The sequence below is a fragment of the Hyperolius riggenbachi genome, chromosome 9, assembly GCF_040937935.1.
Source record: "Hyperolius riggenbachi isolate aHypRig1 chromosome 9, aHypRig1.pri, whole genome shotgun sequence".
NCBI classification, from domain to species: Eukaryota; Metazoa; Chordata; class Amphibia; order Anura; family Hyperoliidae; genus Hyperolius; species Hyperolius riggenbachi.
The window spans coordinates 152,172,379-152,195,680 of NC_090654.1; the positions used below are offsets into that span (position 1 = coordinate 152,172,379).

General features: G+C 44.9%; 1 protein-coding gene across 5 annotated transcripts in view; it reads right to left on the bottom strand.

Annotated features, from left to right (window-relative positions):
* The window catches only part of TAMM41 (TAM41 mitochondrial translocator assembly and maintenance homolog), a 666,331-nt gene that overhangs the window by 469,803 nt on the left and 173,226 nt on the right, over window positions 1-23,302 (bottom strand). For 4 of the 5 annotated variants that reach the window (XR_011023981.1, XM_068253614.1, XM_068253611.1 and 1 more), the window contains exon 3: window positions 7,088-7,180. The exons of the other annotated variant lie outside the window; for it this stretch is intronic. Coding sequence is in view for 3 of the 4 variants with exons in the window: in XM_068253614.1 (XP_068109715.1) it covers window positions 7,088-7,180 (93 nt within the window). In the remaining variant the exon portion in view is untranslated. The remainder of the gene's footprint in view (window positions 1-7,087; window positions 7,181-23,302) is intronic. 5 annotated transcript variants of the gene reach the window in all.

The following is a 23,302-nucleotide window of genomic DNA, read 5'->3' on the forward strand; positions in this document are numbered from 1 at the left end:
TGACATAGAACGTTTACACTTTTTACAGGATTGTGAACTTTCACCAGTTTCCATGGCAACAGCTTTCAGTCTTTTTTTTCCACATGATAGTACCCATGCCTCATCTACAATAATGTTGTCAGGATTATTGAGGAAAATAGTTGGGTTTGCGTCCTTCTTTAAAAAAAATTTGGTACCTTTACAATTATAACTTTCAGTGGAAAAATGTGCTGAACAAATTCTAAAAAGATCATTGGACTTTCCTTCGATAATTTTATCCACAATGCTATCCAAATCAGTGAAAGATTGGCCTGTAGCTTGCAACCATCGACGAATGACTATGGGATAGTTAGGAAAGCCATGTAACATAATTCCTTTTTGAGACGCAGTTTGTCCTGTCTGATTAGGACATCCCTTTATAATACATAGTGGCATCTTAGATGAATGATACTAGAAAAAAAAATGAATAGTAAATTAACACAGGTAGTCCACAACTTAGTAATGCACAACTGAAGAAAGTTTGAACATTGTAAATGGCCCAATCATGTATTGATGACATCATTTCTAAGTGGGGTGACATTTCAAGAAAAGAATTCAAACTTGCACGAGTGCCTGCAAGTGACCACACTGCTGCAGCAAAATTGAACTAACCTCCAAACCAAGTACAACGCTGTCCATCCTCTCTCCACCACCTTCTTGTTCTTCTGCATGACATGACATACTTCTGCATCACATGACATACAGAAAGCAGTTTGGTGAAATAGAGGGAGCAGGATGTGGAGTGGCTAGATGGACATTGCTGGACTGGGTCTGAAAGTTGAGTCAGCATTTATGCATGCAGGATTGTAGGAGAGAGAGAAATTGGGGGGTGGAGGAGGAATTGGTATGGGTGGACATACAGAGACACAGTGGGGATAGAGAGTCACAGGGGTGCCAAACAAAGACAAGGGTGACAAACAGTCACAGATGGGGAGGCAAATTGAGGCACAGGGGTACAAACCGAGGCACAGATGGGGAGACAAACAGGCATAGATGGGGAGACAAACATAGAAAGTTGTTGGGGGACAAAATGGCACAGATGTGGTGAAAAACTGAGACAAAGGGGGACAAATAGGTGTAGGAGTGACAAACGGGCACAGCTTGGTGGGGATTGCAGAAATAAGAGTCGCGGGATAAAAAAAAAAAAAGTCAAAGAGGATGTGGGACGAACGGAGAATAATAGAGTGTGGAAATACAGAGGTACGACAGGAAAAAAAAGACACAGAGGGTGGTGGTCATCTTGTGAAACGAGTTTCAGAGAGATATTTTAATGAAACGCTCAAAAAATGCTACATGCAGTATACTTTGATAAAATAACAACGCTGCTGTGGGAACACCGTCATAGTGTCACATTAGACAACTGCTTTTCAAATCACTGACAATTTGAAATATGCTCAGAAGCCCTCTTGGTGTGCACCAGCCCTCCCTCATTCACCTTTGTTTCCCTCTTTCCCTAGTGCTGGCTGGCTGTGTCTTCTTGTCATACAGGAAAGCTAAGTAAAAGTGCAATCCTGGTGAGGCAAATTATTATTATTTAGTATTTGTATAGCGCCTACATCTTCTGCAAATGCATATATTCCTGCATCATATGGCTATCACTTGCGCTATGTGATATAGCGCTGACATATTACGCAGCACTGTACAGAGTATATTGACTGGTCACTAACTGTCCCTCACAGGGGCTCACAATGTAGTCCCTACCACAGTCATAGGTCTATGTATGTATTGCACACTGTAGTGCATCTATCACACTGTACGGCAAATTTAGGGGGAAGTCTGTATGTTTTTTGGATGTGGGAGTAAACCGGAGTGGTCATAGGAAAACCACACAGACATGGGGATAACATACAAACTACTTGCAGATGTTGACCTGGTTGGGATTCAAACCAGGGACCCAAGGTGCAAGGTGAGAGCGCTAACCAATATGCCACCGTGCTGCCCAAATAATACTTCTGACCCTTTCAGGAATCACCCCCATTAAAATCCTGCTTTTGCCCATGAGGCTAGTGGGGTGGGTCGGTGGTAAAGCTGGTGGCTACTGAGGTGGTTAGCTGGTCTGGCTGGTGGGGGTGGGTAGTTGGTTAGATAGGTCAGGATAATGTGGTGGGTAGTTGGTGAACCTGGTGGCTAGTGGTTTGGATGGGTAGGCTAGGGAGTGTGTGAGTGAGTGTGTGTGTGGGAGTGTGTGTGTGTGGGAGTGTGTGTGTGAGAGTGTGTTTGTGTGTGTGTGTGTGTGTGAGAGTGTGTTTGTGTGTGTGTGTGTGTGTGTGAGAGAGTGTGTTTGTGTGTGTGTTTGTGTGTTTGTGTGTATGTGTGTGTGTGTTTGTGTGTTTGTGTGTGTGTTTGTGTGTTTGTGTGTGTGTGTGTGTGTGGTGTGTGGGTGTGTGTGAGTGTGTGTGTGAGTGTGTGTGTGTGTGTGTGTGTGTTTGTGTGTGTGTGTGTGAGTGTGGGAGTGTGGGAGGGAGTGTGGGAGTGTGTGTGTGTGTGTGGGAGTGTGTGTGTGGGAGTGTGTGTGTGTGTGTGTGTGTGTGTGTGTGTGTGTGTGTGTGGGAGTGTGTGTGTGTGGGAGTGTGTGTGTGTGTGTGTGTGTGGGAGTGTGTGTGTGTGTGTGTGTGTGTGTGAGTGTGTGTGTGTGGGAGTGTGTGTGTGGGAGTGTGTGTGTGGGAGTGTGTGTGTGGGAGTGTGTGGGAGTGTGTGTGTGTGTGTGGGAGTGTGTGTGTGTGTGTGTGGGAGTGTGTGTGTGTGGGAGGGAGTGTGGGAGTGTGTGTGTGTGTGTGTGTGTGGGAGTGTGTGTGTGTGTGTTTGTGTGTGGGAGTGTGTTTGTGTGTGTGTTTGTGTGTGTGTGTGTGTGTGTGTGTGTGTGTGTGTGTGTGTGTGTGTGTGTGTGTGAGGGAGTGTGTGTGTGTGGGAGTGTGTGTGTGTGTGTGGGAGTGTGTGTGTGTGGGAGAGTGTGTGTGTGGGAGTGTGTTTGTGTGGGAGTGTGGGTGTTGGTGTGTGTGGGAGGGGGGGGGAGTGAGAGTGTGTGTGTGTGGGGGGGGTGTGTGTGTGTGTGTTTGGGAGTGTGTGTGTGGGAGTGTGTGTGTGGGAGTGTGAGTGTGTGGGAGTGGGAGTGTGAGTGTGTGTGTCAAATTTTATGGATTTGATCTGACAGGATTGAAAATCTAGGTCGACCCTGTTGCTGGGAGCTGATCAATGGCCCATAGAGTTGAATTGGATCTGATGGTCCAAAAAAGCATTTATATCAATTTCAGTTAGTTTGTAGAAATCTATTCCTAGTGTGTGGCACAAATCATAATGTTTTCTCTCCTGATCAGAACCATTTACATACAAATGCATTTACAATTTCTATGCAACTATAGACAAGCATGGCTGATGCTGAAGCATTTGATCAGTGCGAATTCAACTTCTGACAGTGGCTTAGCCAGGATATTTGACACCCGGTGCGGATAATGTTTTGGAGCAATTCATTATGAAATTGCTCTGAAAATCGCCTCACAAAAATACACTCGCAAATTCCTAGCAAATGATATTGCGATTTTGTCATGCAATAGACCAGAGAGAAGAGTGGAGAGAGATTGAGAATAGCCTGAGATAGAGCAGAGCTGTATTGCAGTCCCACATCACACTTGCCTGCCCCGTTCACACTTGCGGTTCTCTGCCAAACGGACCGGATGACCTGACCGGATCCGGACCGGATCCGGGTCGGAACCGTACGGTTCTGATCCGGATCCGATCCGGACAGTTTGCATCAGGTGTTCATCAGGATGCGATCCGGATCCGTTTGGCAAAAGATAGTAGAAAAGGAATAAAAATGTTGGGGTCTGGGAGGTCAGCAGAAGGTGGACCTGTGGAATCAGGCCCTCCGCTGTTTAGCACTCACCTCCACCTCCGACATACTGCCAACATCTCCAGCACGTTTAAAATCACTGCTGCTCCACTCCAAAATGCTTGCCCATGTGTCCCCATCCAAAATTGCCGCTTCAATACGCATAGGAAGTGGGGTAGAACATCCGGATTTTTAGCCAGTGTGTTGTGCGCTCTCCGGTTCTCATTGGTTTGTATTGGCCGGATGGACCAAAAAATAGCGCATGTTGGGTCTTATGCCGGAGTCCGGATCCGGTCCGGACGAAACGGACGCATGTGAACGGACGCATAGGCTTTCATTGCTATGCCGTGCGTCCGTTCTGCATGCGGTCCGGCTCCGGCACAGCGATTCCGGACGGCGACTGCTAATGTGAACCGGGCCTAATAGAACCCCTATCCCTGACAGTCTCTCAAACAAGTCAGAAAGCAGCCCTCCTGGAGTCTAGGGACTGTCAAAAAGTTTTCAGCATCCACACATGCAGTCATTAGAACAATAGGGAGAAACAAGACAGATGTTTGCCCACAGACCCTCCAGGCAAGCTCTGCATCATGCTGTGTATATTTACCAGCTTGCCTGCCCTCTAATTGCACTTTTATCAGCTATCCAAGTGTTTCACATTGCCTTACAACAAACCTGAATACACCAGACACTGGACCAGCCCTAAATCACTGAATGAAAGAAGGCCTTGGGGGAGATTGCCCCCCTTCCCTCCTGGCCAGTCCACCACTGCCTGCCAATATCTCACCCCACCTGTGCAGCCCCCCCCCCCCTCAGTGGGCCAGTGACTTCTGTTATGCTGTGAGGCAGCCTGTAGGAATTGTCTCTCCTACAAATGAAGCTGCATAATGATGATGACACACTAGCAGCCATACTTGTCTTTTGTTTCAGAGAAACTAAATAAAGTGCCTGTCAGTAATTACACAGATCTGGAGAGAATAGTAAGCAGAAATGCATAAACTCTACATAAATATAAGTCCATGCTCTAAAGTAAAACCCATCCACCACAATCAAACTCATCCTGCATAATAAAAGATCATCTGCAATAAATCCCCATCCTCAACTATCAATACAAATCCTACAATATACATCAGCAAGCTCTAAACTAATACTCCATTCCACACAATCCAGTCCGCATATACTAAAACTCCAGGCAACAAACAGTTCCTCAGGAATGCATATTATGTACTGAGCTGTGTAAAAATAAATCACCATTTCTAATAAAAGACATCAGACTAACAAATACAGATAATAAAAAACGTTTTATAATGTGCTCTTACATAAGAAGACACAGGAAACTGCAGGCATTCCTAGGCAGCAGGAAAGACTCCCTTCTCAGTCATCACAGCCCTCCGTGATGCTGTGTATGCAAAGCAGGAAGGCAGAGTCAGGAGGGGGAGGGCTTGAAATGACTTCACACAGCAGACGGACTCAGCTAATCTGATTCCAGGTCAATCTTAGACTACTCAGTCGGTGGCTTCTAATCACAGCTGATAGCAGAGTAATTAGGCAGAGAAGAACAAAACTAAAAGCATGGTAGGTGTTTACTGTCATGTTCTCATTGATTTTTATGATAAAATTCACGAGGGTGCTTCATCTCTGGTTCTCTTTAAGAGTTTGAACTGGATCCTCTGGTTAATTGGAAGCCAGTGAAGAGCTTGACAGAGAAGGGGAGCAGAGGAAGATCGAGAAGAATGATGAATGAGACGAGCAGCTGAGTTCTGAACCGACTGGAGCGGGGCCAGTCTGAAGGAAGGTAGTCCACAAAGTAGTATGTTACAGTAGTCCAGACAAGATATTATAAGAGCATGTATTAACATTTTAGTTGTGTCTTGAGTGAGAAAAGTAGGGATGCGAGATATGTTTTTGAGTTGGAGATGACAAGAGCTGGTTAGGGAGTGAACATGAGGAATAAAAGAGAGAGATGAGTTACTTCAGGCAGAGAGGTGGACAGAGACGGTATAAAATGATACAGTCTGTTTTACTCATATTACGTTTTAAGAAGCAAGAGGACATGAAGGAGGATACAGCAGACAAGCAGTCAGGAAAACGTGTGAGGAGGGAGTTAAAGGGAACCTAAACTGAGAGGGATATGGATTTTTCATTTTAAAATAATACCAGTTGCCTAACTCTCCTGCTGATTCTGTCTCTCTAATACTTTTAGCCACAGTCCCTCAACAAGCATACAGATTAGGTGCTCTGACTGAAGTCAGACTGGATTAGCTGCATGCTTGTTTCAGGTATGCGATTCAGTCACTACTGCAGCCAAAGAGATCAGCAGGACTGCCAGGCAACTGGTATTGTTTAAAAGGAAACATCCGTATCCATCTCTGTTTAGGTTCCCTTTAAGATCTGGGGCCGAGAGGTACAGTTGTGTATCGTTTGGTGGTATTCAAACCCAAATGAGTTGATTAAGAAAACGTGCATGTAAATGGAAAAGAGGAGGGGGACGAGAACAGAGCCTTGAGAACTCCGACAGACAAAGCATGAGGAGAAGAAATCTGATCTGAGTAAGAGACTGTGAAGGACCTTCCAGAGAGGTAGGAAGATAACCATGAGAGAGTGAGGCCTTTTATGCCTACATTTGCAAGTATCTGTAGGAGTAATGTGTGGTCGACAGTATCAAATGCTGATGACAGGTCAAGAAGAATGAGTATGGAAAATTGACCTTTGGATTTGGCTGTAAGAAGGTCACACTTTGGTAAGGGTTATACAGGAAGTCGCGTCAGAGACTAGAGTGAAGAACGCGCACGCTGGACCGCACGGAAGAGGGAAGGAAGGTATGTATCAGCCACTGGCCTCCGCTGCCCGCACACTTATTAAGCTGGAGGGGAGCGCAGAGGGGAGAGCCCTGAGGTGAGGGAGGGGGGGACCTTCCCCCCTCCCTGCCGACTGTGGGCATGGCTTTCCCCTCATGCAGCGACCCCTCCAGCCCCCCAAAACGGCCCCGAGCGGGCCCGGGGGGGGGGGGGGGGGTGTTAATGCGCTCAGAATTTTTGCAGTTACGCCCCTGCTCTGTATTATTTGTTCTGGTAAATAAAATATTTGAAAAAAAAATCTGCCTAGGTCCTTGGTTTGTGCATTTTAGGTTATTTCAATTAAAAATAATTAGCACACCAAATTAAATGAAAGCACCTTTGGGTCTAGATGTTTTCCCTGATAAGGTCTCTTTCACTCCTGCTCTAACATAAACTGTCCATCTCTTACCGGTTTATGCAAACGCCCAGCAACGTACAAAGTCCTCCAGTGAAGCAAGTCTTCAATCAAAGTATCCGTACTCACAATTCCATACTTTATCATCTGTAAAAGGAACACATTGAATACAAAACTTAAAATAGAGCACAGCCCCAAAACAGTGACAGTAAAGTTGATCAGTATTTATAAGATTAACAAGTAATTGGTCTACATGAAACTGTTGACTCAAAGGCGCTCTTGACACACGTTTCTGGCACATATTTGAGGAAGCGGCTTACGCCGAGAAATGCGTTATATCAAAGTATTGAAACTTTTTTTTGTTAAACTCCATGCAAATCAATTTTTATCAGTTATATCAACTATTGGTTTTGTTTTTGGGAGCCTCCTACACCCAATTCCAGTCTACATAAAACTTGTTTTTGTTTGGAACGCTTTGCTTTGTCAATGTAAGTTAGAGCTTAAAAACAAGCAAATCATGCACCATATTTAAAGTGGAAATCCACTCCTGTTGTGAAATAAGTAATTACTTTAGTTAAGCTCCACACAAAGACAGCGAACTCTGTCAAGGTCATAAAATTTTCCAATAACACCATCATCATTAGCCTGGTAACCAAAAATGATGAGCATGCCTACCATCAGGGGGTTGACAGAATTTCCCACTAGTGCCGGTATAACAGGCTACTCCTTAACACAGCCAAAACTGATGAGAGGATAGTTGACATCAGGAAGAGTGCCCCCACCCCCTCTAATCTACCTAGACGCCACCAAGGTTGAAAGAGTAGCCAGCACGCGCCTCGTGGGGACGACCATCTTGAATGACTTGAATAACCACCCAGACTAAAGCCCAGCAGAGACTATTCTTCCTCTGCCAGCTGAAGAAGTTTGGCATGGCTCAGGAGCTGCTGAAAAGCTTCTATGCCGCCACCATTGAGTCGGTCCTCTATTTCTCAATTCTGATCTGGTATGCTGGCTCCTCCACCAGGGACAGATACAACCTACAGAGAGTCATCAGATCCAGGGAGGATCATAGGGAGATCCCTTCCCTCACTGGAATCCTCAACAACTCCAGATTGTGCACCTGAGCAACGCAGATTGCAAATGACCCCACGCACCTTGGCCACTGCTCCTTCAGTCAGCTACCAGCAGGCCGGAAGTTTCGGGCCATCTCCACCACAACTTCAAGGCATAGGAACACTTTCTCCTTCTCTGTGATAAACCTCTTGAACTCCCTCCGGGCCCCCCTGCCTCCAGCGCCTATGCCCCTCAGTTCTTCCGCCTTAAAAGGTTGCAGCTGCTGAATTAACTAGACTGGCGGAAGCACCATTTTCATTCTGCATCTTGCTGTACCTGGTTATTGTTGTTCTTTCTAACGAACTAGACTGCCTGGCGGAAACACCACTTTCATACTGTATCTTGCTGTCAATGCTGTAGTTTGTTATTGTTTTTCTATATTTCTGCTTCCACTCAGAGCTATGTAAGTGCTGAACCCAATTCCCGGACACAAACCAGTAGTGCTTGGTCAATAAGCGTTTTCTTATTCTGAAGGTTAATACCAAATATTGTAACTTTGTTACCATATTTATGCGCATACAAACTCACATTAACTCTCCAGTGATCCTTTCAAAAATGTTACATGAAATGTCAAAGCTGCTGTCAATCACTCAAATAGTGCAGATGTAAAAATAAAATAATAATTTCCTGCCAATTACTATAAAAATAAGTTAGCAATTGTTCCTTTTCATGGCTGGTAACCACCAGGGGTGCTCAAATACCCCTAATCACGGATTCGAGTGAATCCAATCACGGCTCTGCCCACCTCCGGATTGGCCATGACCACGATCATGCAAAGATTCAGAACTCTGAATAGAATTCGGATTCGAGTCCAAATCACGTATTGGATCCAGAATCACGAGTCGGAATCACGCATGTCCTTTAACCGGTTCAGCACCACAGTCCGAAAATCTCATGCATCCGAGCAACGTTCACCTCCCATTCATTCGCCTATAACTTTATTGCTACTTATCACAATGAATTGATCTAGATCTTGTTTTTTCCGCCACTAATTAGGCTTTCTTTGGGTGCTACATTTTGCTAAGAATTATTTTTTTCTAAATCCATTTTAACAGGAAGATTAAGAAAGAAATGAAAAAAATTCATTATTTCTCAGTTTTAGGCCATTATAGTTTGAAATTAATATACGCTACCGTAATTAAAACTCATGTATTTTATATGCCCATCTGTCCCGGTTATTACAACGTTTAAACGATGTCCCTATCACAATTTATGGCGCCGATATTTCATTTAGAAATAAAGGTGCATTTTTTCAATTTGCGTCCATCACTATTTATAAGCTTATAATTTTAAATAATATAATAACATACTCTCTTGACGTGCATATTTAAAAAGTTTAGACCCTTGGGTAACTATGTTGTTTTTTTGTTTTTTTTTGTATTTTTTTTTTTTTTTTAATAAAAAATGTATGTGGGTAATTTTTGGTGTGGGAGGGAAACTGTTTGTTTTACATGTAAAATAATAGTTTTCTTTAATTAAAAATGTATGTGGGTGCAGTTTACTAAGATGGCCACAGTGAAAAAATTCCTAGATGCGAACGATTTCGCATCTAGGAACTAAAGATCAGAGGAGTTGTTTCCTGGGGGCAGAAATACCGCGCTCTCTGGAGAGAAAGCGTCGGTATTTCTGCGGGGAGGTTAGATCGGTGAATGGGAATTATATTCCCATTCACTGATCGGGGGGATAGCGGGGGGCGGCGTGTAAGCGCGCGGGCCCGATCGCGCGCACCACGCAGGGGAAGATGCAGTGCCTATCTGGACGAGAAAGCTCGTCCAGATAGGCCGAACTGGTTAAATTGCTTCCAAACCCTTTTTTGGCATCAATGATGCTTTATGCATCATGTTTTTATAATCTCAACTAAATATGCGTGAACGTCTAATTATAAAAAAAAAAAAAAAATGGGGGGGGGGGGGATATATATCCCCCCCCCCCCCCCACAATTTTTTTTTTGTTGCGGTGTGACTAACAAAGCATAAGGCTTGTTCAGTCTTTAGTTAGAACGGTATATATTGTATAGCTAGAGCCGAGGCACGGCTAGGGTTTTGTTTTTGAATTTATTTTGTTTTTCAAGTAACTTTTTATGCACCTGTGTATATAGCTGTAAATAAACACACCACTGTTTGAAGGAAAAGCCACTGGCTGGTTTCTATACCTGGAAAGGTTGCTCACCCCAGAGCAACCTTGCCGACCGCGTCATGCCAATGGGTGTGGCCGCGGCTGCAGCCCCAGGACCGCCTAACGCCGATTGGCGTAAAGTCCTTGGGGCTCGCAGTGCAGGAGGTCGCGCGCCCATCTCCTGTTTGGGGGGCGGAGTTCCGACCCTCCTTCAGTCTCCGAGTGGCAATCGCCACTCGGGAGACTGTTAGACGGCGGAATCGTCGTCTAATTACACTGTACAGCGCTGTACTGGGGACAGCCGTGTGACACGGCTGTTCCCCTGGGACACTGGAGAGCGATCGGCTCTCATAGGCAGAAGCCTATGACAGCCGATCGCAATGATTGGCCTGCTGTGGGGAGGGAGGGAGGGGAAATATTTAAAATATTTAAAAGTGACAGGGCATTTTATTTAAAAAAAAAATAAATTATATAAACAAAAATAAACATGGGGGAGCGATCAGACCCCACCAACAGAGAGCTCTGTTGGTGGGGAGAAAAGGGGGGGGGGGATCACTTGTGTGCTGTGTTGTGCGGCCCTGCAACTTGGCCTTAAAGCTGCAGTGGCCTATTTTACTAAAAATGGCCTGGTCACTAGGGGGGTTTAGCACTGCGGTCCTCAAGAGGTTAATCAGGTCACCTCTCAGTTGCCTTTTTTCCAAGCTCAATGCCCTTTCTTGGTAAGTGAGCTCTTCCATCCATGTGATGCCCAAAACTGTATCCCATACTCCAGATGTGGCCTTACAAGTGATTTATACAGATGGAGTAGCATATGGAGCATCTCAAGGTATCACTTCCCTTTTTACTCATCCCAGAATTTAGTTTGCTTTAGCTACCACTGCTTGGCATTATATACAATCACCTAACTTGTTATCAACCAGTATTCTTTAAGTCCTTCTCAAAGTCTGATGTTCCCAGCTGTATGCCATTTATTTTATATGATGATTTACTGTTGATACGTACCAGGTGGATGACTTTACATTTATCTACATTTAATTTCATCTGCCACATACCTGCCCATATAGCCATGTTGTCAAGGTCCTGTTGTAATATGTCACTATCCGTCTTAGTGTTGATAAGTCTGCATAATTTTGTATCATCTGCAAAGATGACTACATTACTCTGCATTCCGTCTACTAAATCATTAATAAATACATTGAAAACCATTGGACCCAGTATTGATCCCTGTGGTACCCCACTGCTAACAGTTTCCCATTTTGAGTATGTTCCATTTACCACCACTCTTTGCCTTCTAACCCTTAACAAGTTCACTATTTACATACACACATTTTCTCCTAGTCCCTGTATTATCAGCTTTTGTACTAGACTATTGCGGCGAACAGTGTCAAAAGCCGTTGCAAAATCCAAGTTCCCTTGTCAAAACCCTGAGTGGTTCTTGCCTTTTTCAAGATTGCTAACTCAGTAAAGGACCAGCCTTTAACCAGCTGGGCGGTATGGACGAGCTCAGCTCGTCCAGTACCGCCGGAGCCTGCCGCTCAGGCCCTGCTGGGCCGATTTGCCCCAAATAAAGTGCAGCACACGCAGCCGGCACTTTGCCAGCCGCGTGTGCTGCCCGATCGCCGCCGCTCTGCGGCGATTCGCCGCGAGCAGCGGCGAAAGAGGGTCCCCCCAGCCGCCTGAGCCCTGCGCAGCCGGAACAAAAAGTTCCGGCCAGCGCTAAGGGCTGGATCGGAGGCGTCTGACGTCAGGACGTCGGCTGACGTCCATGACGTCACTCCGCTCGTCGCTATGGCGACGGTGTAAGCAAAACAAGGAAGGCCGCTCATTGCGGCCTTCCTTGTTTATTCTGGGCGCCGGAGGCGATCGGAAGAACGCCTCCGGAGCGCCCTCTAGTGGGCTTTCATGCAGCCAACTTTCAGTTGGCTGCATGAAATAGTTTTTTTTTAATTTAAAAAAAACCCTCCCGCAGCCTCCCTGGCGATCTTATCAGAACGCCAGGGTGGTTAAAGAGACACTGAAGCGAAAAAAAAATTATGATATGATTTGTATGTGTAGTACAGCTAAGAAATAAAACATTAAGATCAGATACATCAGTCTAATTGTTTCCAGTACAGGAAGAGTTGAGAAACTCCAGTTGTTATCTCTATGCAAACAAGCCATTAAGCTCTCTGACTAAGTTAGTCCTGGAGAGGGCTGTTATCTGACTTTTATTATCTCAACTGTTCCTGGACTTTTACTTTTCCTCTGCCAGAGGAGATGTCATTACTTCAGACTGCTCTGAAAGAATCATTTTGAATGCTGAGTGTTGTGTAATCTGCACATATTATAGAATAATGCAATGTTAGAAAAAACACTATATACCTGAAAATAAAAGTATGAGAATATTTTCTTTGCTGCTAATCTTCTAGTAATTATTCATAGTGCACAACCAATTCATTATATCATATTTATTTTTCGCTTCAGTGTCTCTTTAACCACTTCCCAACCATCTAACGCACAGAGGCGGCCGGGAAGTGGAGCCCTGAAGGACCGGCTCACCCACAGAGGCGGCGGTCCTTCTAAGGGCATGGGCGGAGCGATCGCGTCATCCGTGACGCGATCCTCCGCCCGGGATCGTTACTCGGGCATTTTGTCTCCGCTCGCCGGCCACTTAGCAGAGCCGGCGAGCGGAGGAATCCGCACAATAGGCCAATCAGAATGTATAAGGCACTTTGTTAGGTAAACAAAGTGCCTTATACGTGCTTCCTCCTCGCCTCGTGGTCTCATTGTTGCAGAGACCACCAGCGAGGAGGAAGCATTCAGTAAGTTTTCCAACACAGTGCTTTTTTTGTATCTAGCCCCCCTGATCTCCCACCCCAGGTCTCATACCCCCCCCCCCCCCTGATCACCCCAGCAGACCTCTGCCCAGCACCCTTGCACCCATATAAAACCCCCACCCCCCCACCTGCCACTAACCTTTGACGCTATCCCCTGCGTTAGGTCCCTAACTGCCTCCTAGTCACCCCTGATCCCCCCCCTACCTTTAGATCACCCCCACACCCCATCCCAGACTACCCCCCTGTATACTGTATACATTTGTATACAGCTACCTTATCCCCTGATCCCCCTCTGATCCCCCTCTGATCACCTGTCCATCACCCCTCAGCACCCCCACCCATCAGAGCAGACCCTAACTGCCCCGCGGGGGTAACCGATCACCTGCCCAGGCCCTCGATTGCCCTCATACCCCCCTTCTGATTACATCCCCTGCTCTTTGTTTACATCTGTCCTCCCCAGCAATCACTAACTGATCTTTGATCAGTAACCCCCTGTGTCTGCCTCTCATCAGATCAGGACTCAGTCTGCCCCGTGCAGGCTCCTGATCAACCCCCACCCCCTCAAATCGCCCTCAGACCCCCCCCCCCCCTAATCACCATCCAAGTGCATTGTATTTGACTGTGCTGCGCTTGTATTCGATTGTGCTGCGCTTGTATTCGATTGTGCTGCGATTGTATTTGATTGTCCTGTGATCAGCTTCGATTGTCCCGTGATTGATTGCCTGAGACCCCACTTCCCGCCACACCCAATCCCACCCTCCCCCCATCACCTTCCGAGTGCATCAGATTTGATTGTGCTGTGATTGGATTCGATTGTGCTGTAATTGTATTTGATTGTCATGTGATTGGCTTCGATTGCCCCGTGATTGTTTGATTGCCTGAGACCCCACTTCCCACCACACCCAACCCCACCCTCCCCCCCACCACACCCAACCCCACCCTCCCCCCCACCACCTCCAACCACCACCTTCCGAGTGCATCAGATTTGCTTGTGCTGTGATTGGAGTCGATTGTGCTGTAATTGTATTTGATTGTCCCGTGATCGACTTCGATTGCCCCGTGATTGTTTGATTGCCTGAGACCCCACTTCCCGCCACACCCAATCCCACCCTCCCCCCATCACCTTCCGAGTGCATCAGATTTGATTGTGCTGTGATTGGATTCGATTGTGCTGTAATTGTATTTGATTGTCCCGTGATCGGCTTCGATTGCCCCGTGATTGTTTGATTGCCTGAGACCCCACTTCCCGCCACACCCAATCCCACCCTCCCCCCATCACCTTCCGAGTGCATCAGATTTGATTGTGCTGTGATTGGATTCGATTGTGCTGTAATTGTATTTGATTGTCCCGTGATCGGCTTCGATTGCCCCGTGATTGTTTGATTGCCTGAGACCCCACTTCCCGCCACACCCAACCCCCCCCCACCACAGACAACCCCACCCCCCCCCCACCACACCCAACCCCACCCTCCCCCCACACCACACCCAACCACCACCTTCCGAGTGCATCAGATTTGTTTGTGCTGTGATTGGAGTCGATTGTGCTGTAATTGTATTTGATTGTCCCGTGATTGTTTGATTGCCTCTGAGACCCCACTTCCCACCAACCCCAATACCTCTCAAATACTCCCTTTTTGCTAGGTAGGTGCTCTTTTTTTCTGGGTAGTCTCAGAGGAAAACCCCATAAATTTAGCAATCCACATTGGCAAGAAGGGGGCTTTCCGATGACGAGGTATACAGGTACATGGACCAGTCGGATGAGTTCTTTTGGGAAGAATCATCCGACGAATCTTCCGGGTCCGAATTTGAACCTGTAGAAAGCAGTGGTTCCCTGACCGAAAGTGATGACGAGGCTATGGTCCCGGCTAGAGCCAGGCGTACCAGACCCCAAGTCGTTAGACCGCAGGTGGCGCAGGATCCGCCTCAAGGGCAGCAGGGTGGTGCTAGCGCTGTTGATAGTTTTCTTGGTGAGGAAGGCACCAGCAGCGCAGCATCTCCTGGACTTGGTACCAGTACTTCTGTAGACCCTGGCGAAGTGGTGAGCGTCAGCATGGAAGTTGAAACTGGTACGGTGGCAAGTGCAGTAGTACCCCCGTCGCAGCCACCAAGAAGAAGACGGGCCCGTAGTACCCATAGACTCCCAGAGGTGCTGGCACAACCAGATTGGCAATCCCCTGATTCCGCCGCACCCGTAGTGCCCCCTTTTACCGCCCAGTCTGGAGTCCAGGTGGCGACAGCTCATCTAGGAACGGCCCTAGACTTTTTGCAGCTGTTCATTACCCAGGTTCTCTTGGACTTAATTGTGGTTGAGACCAACCGTAAAGCCACACAATTCATCACCGAGCACCCGGAGAGCATGTATGCCCAGCCTTTCCGGTGGAAACCAGTCCAAGTTTCCGACATTAAAATCTTTTTGGCCCTTATCCTTCACTTGGGACTAATGAAACAGAATGTACTGTGGTCGTATTGGTCTACGAACCCAGTAAATCATGTTCCCTTGTACCCTGCTGCCATGTCCAGGACACGATTTGAGTCCATCCTGCGCTTCCTGCACTTCAACGACGACGAAACCTGTCATGAAAAGGGCCACCCTGCTAATGACCGGCTCCACAAAATTCGGCCCCTCATAGACCACCTGTCATCAACATTTGCAGATGCTTATATCCCTGAACAGAACATCTGCGTAGACGAGTCCCTCTTACGCTTTACCGGGCGCCTTGGCATCAAACAGTACATCCCAAGCAAGCGCGCCCGGTATGGGGTGAAACTGTATAAGCTCTGTGAAAGGGCCACAGGCTATACATGTCGTTTTAGGGTCTATGAGGGAAAAGACTCAAAATTGGAGCCGGTCGGATGCCCTGACTACCTGGGGAGCAGTGGAAAGGTTGTGTGGGACTTGGTGTCACCCTTGTTCCAGAAGGGGTACCATCTTTTTGTGGACAATTATTACACAAGTGTGGCCCTTTTTCAGCACTTAAAGTTAGAAGGAATCCGATGCAGTGGCACTGCGCGGCCTAGTCGCCAGGGCTTCCCCCAACGGCTCGTTACCACCAGACTTGAACGGGGGCAGAGGGCCGCCTTGCGTACTGAAGACCTGCTCGCGGTGAAATGGAGGGACAAGAGGGACGTTTACTTTCTGTCCACCATTCACACAGACACGACAGTCCAAATTCAACGGGCAACTGCAGTCATTGAAAAGCCCCTTGTCGTCCACGAATATAATGTCAACATGGGAGGGGTGGACTTCAATGACCAGAGGTTAGCGCCCTATTTAGTTACCCGGAAAACAAGACGCTGGTATAAGAAAGTGTCTTTTTATCTGATTCAATTGGCAGTTTACAACAGTGTTGTTCTCTACAGTAAGGCTGGGAGAACTGGATCTTTCCTCCAATTTCAGGAACAGATCGTTCTGGACATCCTGTATCCAGGAGGTGCCAGGCCCCCCCCCCCCCAGATGCAACTAGCCGACTGCATGGAAGGCATTACGCCTATCAGCTTCCATGTGCCCCAGGTCAACGCATCCGAAGAAAACGTTGCCGTGTCTGCAGCAGGGCTGGAACAAGGACTGACACCGTTTATTATTGTCCCCGCTGTCCTGACCAGCTTGGCCTATGCGTAGGGCAGTGTTTTGAGAGGTACCACGAGCAGGTACACTATTAGAACCTAGGGAACTCCAGACACAGGAGTAGGCACACACTCAGTGGTCTTTCGCACATTGTCGCAGGGGGAGGAGAGGTAAGCTTGAAAACCAAACGGAAAAGCATAAAAGTCGGAAGAAGGATCGGTTTCCATGCTTGATATTGCTGATCTGTCCTGGGTTGGCGATATAAGACGGCATGTTTGAATTTCCCTTGAGTGTGGACACCCCCGGTTTATATGTGATTTGGGCCTATGATGATGCTTTAATGCCACACAGAGTCATCTCTATTGGCAGGCATATTGCTGTATGCTACAGGCATAATGCTGTATACTAAAGTTCTGAGGCCCAGTCACATAAGTTGGTGGCTCACCCTGAGTGCAGGGTGGCACGGGGTGTCTCTCTCCTGAGGTTATCACTGCCATTGATGTGGAGGAAGATCTGCCATTGATGTGGAGCAAGGTATGTTTGCCGTTCATTTTTCCTTTCAGCCCAGAGTGCATTACCCGTATACCCAATATAAGGAGTATAGCAGAAACTCCTAATACTGGTCATACATGTAATGATTGCAGAGACCCTAAAATGCCAGGACAGACTTCACAAATGACCCCATTTTGGAAAGAGGACACCCTAAAGTATTATGTAAGGTGCACGGTGAGTTCATAAAAGATTTTAGTTTTTGTCACAAGTTAGCAGAATTTTTTTTTTTTTTTTTTTAACAAAGTGTCATTTTCCGTTTACTTGTGACAAAAAAATAAAATTTTCAATGACCTCACCATTACCCTCATGGAATACCTTGTTGTGTATTCTTTTCAAAATGGGGTCATTTGTGGGGTTTGTTAACTGTCCTGGCAAGTGGGCGGGGTGCTAAATTGTGAGCACCCCTGTAAAGCCTAAAGGTACTCATTGGACTCTGGGCCCTTTAGCGCAGTTAGGGTGCAAAAAAAGTGCCACACATGTGGTATCGCCGTACTCGGGAGAAGTAGTATAATGTGTTTTGGGGTGTATTTTTACACATACCCATGCTGGGTGGGAGAAATACCTCTGTAAATGACAATCTTGATTTTTTTACACACAATTGTCCATTTACAGAGTTATTTCTCCCACCCAGCATGGGTATGTGTAAAAATACACCCCAAAACACATTGTACTACTTCTCCCGAGTACGGTGATACCACACGTGTGGCACTTTTTTGCACCCTAACTGCGCTAAATGGCCCAAAGTCCAATGAGTACCTTTAGGATTTCACAGGTCATTTTGCGGAATTTGATTTACAGACTACTCTTCACGGTTTAGGGCCCCTAAAATGCCAGGGCAGTATAGGAACCCCACAAATGACCCCATTTTAGAAAGAAGACACCTCAAGGTATTCCGTTAGGAGTATGGTGAGTTCATAGAAGATTTTATTTTTTGTCAAAAGTTAGCGAAAAATTGATTTTTATTGTTTTTTTCACAAAGTGTCATTTTCCACTAACTTGTGACAAAAAAAAAATCTTCTATGAACTCACCATACTCCTAACGGAATACATTGGGGTGTCTTCTTTCTAAAATGGGGTCATTTGTGGGGTTCCTATACTGCCCTGGCATTTTAGGGGCCCTAAACCGTGAGGAGTAGTCTGGAAATTAAATTTCGCAAAATGACCTGTGAAATCCTAAAGATACTCATAGGACTTTGGGCCCCTTAGCGTACTTGGGGTGTAAAAAAGTGCCACACATGTGGTACCGCCGTACTCGGGAGAAGTAGTATAATGTGTTTTGGGGTGTATTTTTACACATACCCATGCTGGGTGGGAGAAATAACTCTGTAAATGGACAATTGTGTGTAAAAAAAAATGAAAAGATTGTCATTTACAGAGATATTTCTCCCACCCAGCATGGGTATGTGTAAAAATACACCCCAAAACACATTATACTACTTCTCCTGAGTACGGCAATACCACATGTGTGGCACTTTTTTGCAGCCTAACTGCGCTAAGGGGTCCAAAGTCCAATGAGCACCTTTAGGCTTTACAGGGGTGCTTACAATTTAGCACCCCCAAAATGTCAGGACGGTAAACACACCCCACAAATGCCCCAATTTTGGAAAGTAGACACTTCAAGGTATTCAGAGAGGGGCATGGTGAGTCCGTGGCAGATTTCATTTTTTTTTGTCGCAAGTTCGAAGAAATGGAAACTTTTTTTTTTTTTTGTCACAACGTGTCATTTTCCGCTTACTTGTGACAAAAATTAATATCTTCTATGAACTCACTATGCCTCTCAGTGAATACTTTGGGATGTCTTCTTTCCAAAATGGGGTCATTTGGGGGGTATTTATACTATCCTGGAAATTCTAGCCCCTCATGAAACATGACAAGGAGTCAGAAAAGTCAGAGATGCTTGAAAATGTGAAAATTCACTTTTTGCACCATAGTTTGTAAACGCTATAACTTTTACCCAAACCAATAAATATACGCTGAATGGGTTTTTTTTATCAAAAACATGTTTGTCCACATTTTTCGCGCTGCATGTATACAGAAATTTTACTTTATTTGAAAACTGTCAGCACAGAAAGTTAAAAAAAAAATCATTTTTTTGCCAAAATTCATGTCCTTTTTGCTGAATATAATAAAAAGTAAAAGTCGCAGGAGCAATCAAATAGCACCAAAAGAAAGCTTTATTAGTGACAAGAAAAGGAGCCAAAATTCATTTAGGTGGTAGGTTGTATGAGCGAGCAATAAACCGTGAAAGCTGCAGTGGTCTGAATGGAAAAAAAGTGGCCGGTCCTTAAGGGGTAGAAAGCCCTAGGTCCTCAAGTGGTTAAAGCATTGCGATCATATAAATCCGGCATAGCGGGGTCTGAACCCTCTATAACAGTAATTATAGATTGACGGTATACCTTGAAATGAACCAGAGCACTCAGTATTTGATTTTATATAAAAAAAATTGTATTTGCTTATCATACAGCATATATACAAAATATGAACAGTTTCAAGTAGCGTTTCCTTCTAACAGTATTCCATCTCATCAAGGCTTTCAAAAAAAGAATATAAAAATTGTGTTATGTAGAATAAGATCAAAAGTAGTCTCATCTGTATCAATAGCTGTGTATCTAGTAGCTGTGTAAAACTTGTAGTAATCTTCGTAAAGAAATAGCATAAAAAAAAATCACTTCTAAAAAGACTTCTTGCTAACATCTTAACAGAACTTAATGCTGAAAAATTAATGAAGTAAATCACCAGAATATGAAGCATATTACCCCTTCTCTGTCATCTCTTCAGCATCTAGAACCACGTGTGGAAAGGTAGCTTCTGCCACGTGTGTCTTCTCAGGAGATTGGTAGGCTTGTGCAAACTATGAGCTTTCAGCTCCTACTTTTATAGTAAATGGATGCAATATGGCTGCCTAATCTGGAATTTCGCTAAATCCCAGGTTCTGATTGGCTGAAACTTCCATGCGTCAATGCTTTATCATGTTTCGAATACTTAAGTCATAATATTATTGTTTATAAATTCCTTATTACCTTATCTTGTGAGAATTAACGTTATTTGGAGTGTTTGACATTTGATATAGGGTCATTTCTGACGCAGTTAATTAAAAATGGACGTCACCAGCCATCTTGTCTGCTAGTTGACTTTTTTGCCCCAGACATTGGACTTCCAAAAACATTAAACAATGTCATTTATGACGCATTTCTGATAATGTGTCCTTCTGCTAATTAGTTTGGTTTATAATATACTTATTTAAATATAAAGCTTATTATATAATTTTCCTTAAAACAATTAATCATATAAGATATAATTGCACATTAAAATGTAATAATATAAAATCATGTTATATATATTTGCCTTTCCTAATGAATAAATAAATGTAATTATTCCCCCGACAGATGTCACTATTTCATAATTTTTAAACAATCGGGAAACCCCCTTATTGATTTATATTTTGTTGAAGCCTTTTCCCAAAACATCATGTATTATCGGCTATCAATGTTCAGCTAGCTGAGACGGCCTTGTAACAAGTACGTCAACAATCTTCTAGTTTACAAATTAAAATAATCTTATAAATGTTTTACTTTCTCTAACTATCACTGACAGAATCCAGCATTAAGGCTACTTACACACTAAGACGTTGCGTTTTAGGGGACGTCATGGTCACATAACGTGCCCCTAACGCAACGCCTGCTGGTGCGGGAGAGGACGTTAGAGTGAGTCCCGTTAGGCGGCTCTATCCGCATAAGGTCTCCCAGAGTGGCGCTGATTGGCCGGCGGGACCACGTGATGCGGAGCGAGACACTCCGCATCACGTGGTCCCGCCGGCCAATCAGCGGCCGCCAGTGCAGTGCATATTAAGTAGCCATGTGCGCGGCTACTGTAGCGGCATCTCCCTGACTCCTCTTCGCCTCCCACTGAGCATGTGCAAACAGTCTAACACGGCTAAAGCCGCGTAGAACGCACAGCATGCTGCACTTACAGTACAAGGTGCAGCGTTACATGTAACGCAACGTGGGCACTGTGAACAGCCCACTTGTGTTACATTGCTGTGCGTTGGGGGAGCGTTACAGGCTGCACCAACTTGCGCCTGTAACGTCCCACTGTGAAAGCAGCCTAAATGTAATTCAAAGTAATAGATTATAATATATATATATATATATATATATATATATATATATATATATAGGTTTAACAAGAATTATTTCTTTCTTTAGAAGGACTGTATTGGTTATTAATATTTAGATGTAATAATATTTGTGTAATAACTGAGCAAAATGTATATATCTATGTCTGCTGCAGTAATGCGAGTTTTAAACTTGCTTTCTGTCTACACATACTGCGCTATCTAACCTTGACATTTGAAAGATTCTTGTAGCATAAACAAATAATGTTTTAGTTCTGTAACTAACATAATCTTATAGCTATCACCGCCTGGAATATGCTGAGATGTCTCAGAGCAATATTTAACCTCTTGACGACCAGCTAACGCCGATTGGCGTAAACTGGTCGTCTGCGGGTTACCATGGAGCGGCCTTACCATGTCAGTTCACGGAGGGTGTCTCCGTGAACAGCCGGAGAGCCGCTGATCGCAGCTCTCCGGCAAAATGTAAACAGGCGGGGAAGAAATCCCCGCTGTTTACATCATACGGCGCTGCTGCGCAGCAGCGCCGTAAGGCAGATCGGCGATCCCCGGCCTCTGATTGGCCGGGGATCGCCGGCATATGATAGGCTGAAGCCTATCCTTCAATGCGCAGGACGGAACTCCGTCCTGCGCATTACGGAGAGAGGGAGGGAGGGAGGTAAGGAGGAAGAGGGCGGAAATGGCTGCGGAGGGGGGCTTTGAGGAGCCCCCCCTGCAAAACGCAGATGGCCGGCGGCGATCAGACCCCCCCAGCAGGACATCCCCCTAGTGGGGAAAAAAGGGGGGTAGTCTGATCGCCCTGCTGCACTCCTGATCAGTGCTGCGGGCTGTAGAGCCCCCACAGCACCGATCAGTGAAAAATCCATTGGTCGGCAAGTGGTTAAAGAAGTACTCTAACTTTACAGTTTACAATAAAAATTTTGCATAGAACATTAAAACTTAAAAACATACACATGACAGCTTTTCCTGCATAAATAAACCGCTTGAATTCCGACATTCCCCCTTGCAGGAAAATGATGGCAGAGGATTAGCGAGCTCCGTTTGTTGTTCTTATATATCTCCGGGGAAAAAAATTAAAGTAATGCAATCTTTCATTCATGCAAAACCTTAATCAATTAAGTAGCGTTGTCCGATTGACAATAGATTCAATAATAAGATCAATATCATCTCCAATAAACATATTTTGCTGGTCTAGATATGGCTATAGTCTGTGTATATGACATATGTATGGATTCACCCTTAGATCTCCAGTTTCTATCACTGTGGTAGCTTGTGTAGATATGTAGGGAGATTCTAGGCAATATTTGTCAAGTCATGTAGTAAAACTTAAAAGTTCAAAATGTATAAACAGGAATTATACCGTTCATGTGGCCCCTAAATTCTTTTGGTTAGTATTATGTATTAATACAGTTAATTACACCTTTCTTATACCACAAGTTTTTTTTCACAAATGGTGTATAGCAGAGCAAAGTATGTGTAGTTTGCCAGCAGAATCCCATAAAATGTCAACTTTCTATTTAAATGTAGATATCATATTAAAAATTCAGGAAATAAAGTTCTTTAGCAATTCAAATAGCTAGCTAGCTAGTTGCAGTGGCTGTTTTCAAATATATTCTCGATAAAGCATATGTATTAACATCTCATTGTTGAAGTTTCTTCTCCACTTCATGTTTCCAGTATTATGGAGTAATTCTCTCTCTTGAATTGATCAGGATCTTTATCACTGATTTAAAAGTCGCTTGAAACTTATGTTGTAGCCGGTCAGCATTCTTGTATGTAAATCATGGCATGTTTATTTTCTCAAAAAGTCAAATGTGATAATTATTCTGTAGATTAAGTTTGATATATGGTTGTTTTCTTGTTAAGCGCAGTCTCTTCTCATTGCAATATTTAATGCAGTTACATGCTTGATCCTGCATATGTCATGTTTAGATTTTCCCTCTGATTAAAGTATTACTCCACACCAATCATTCATT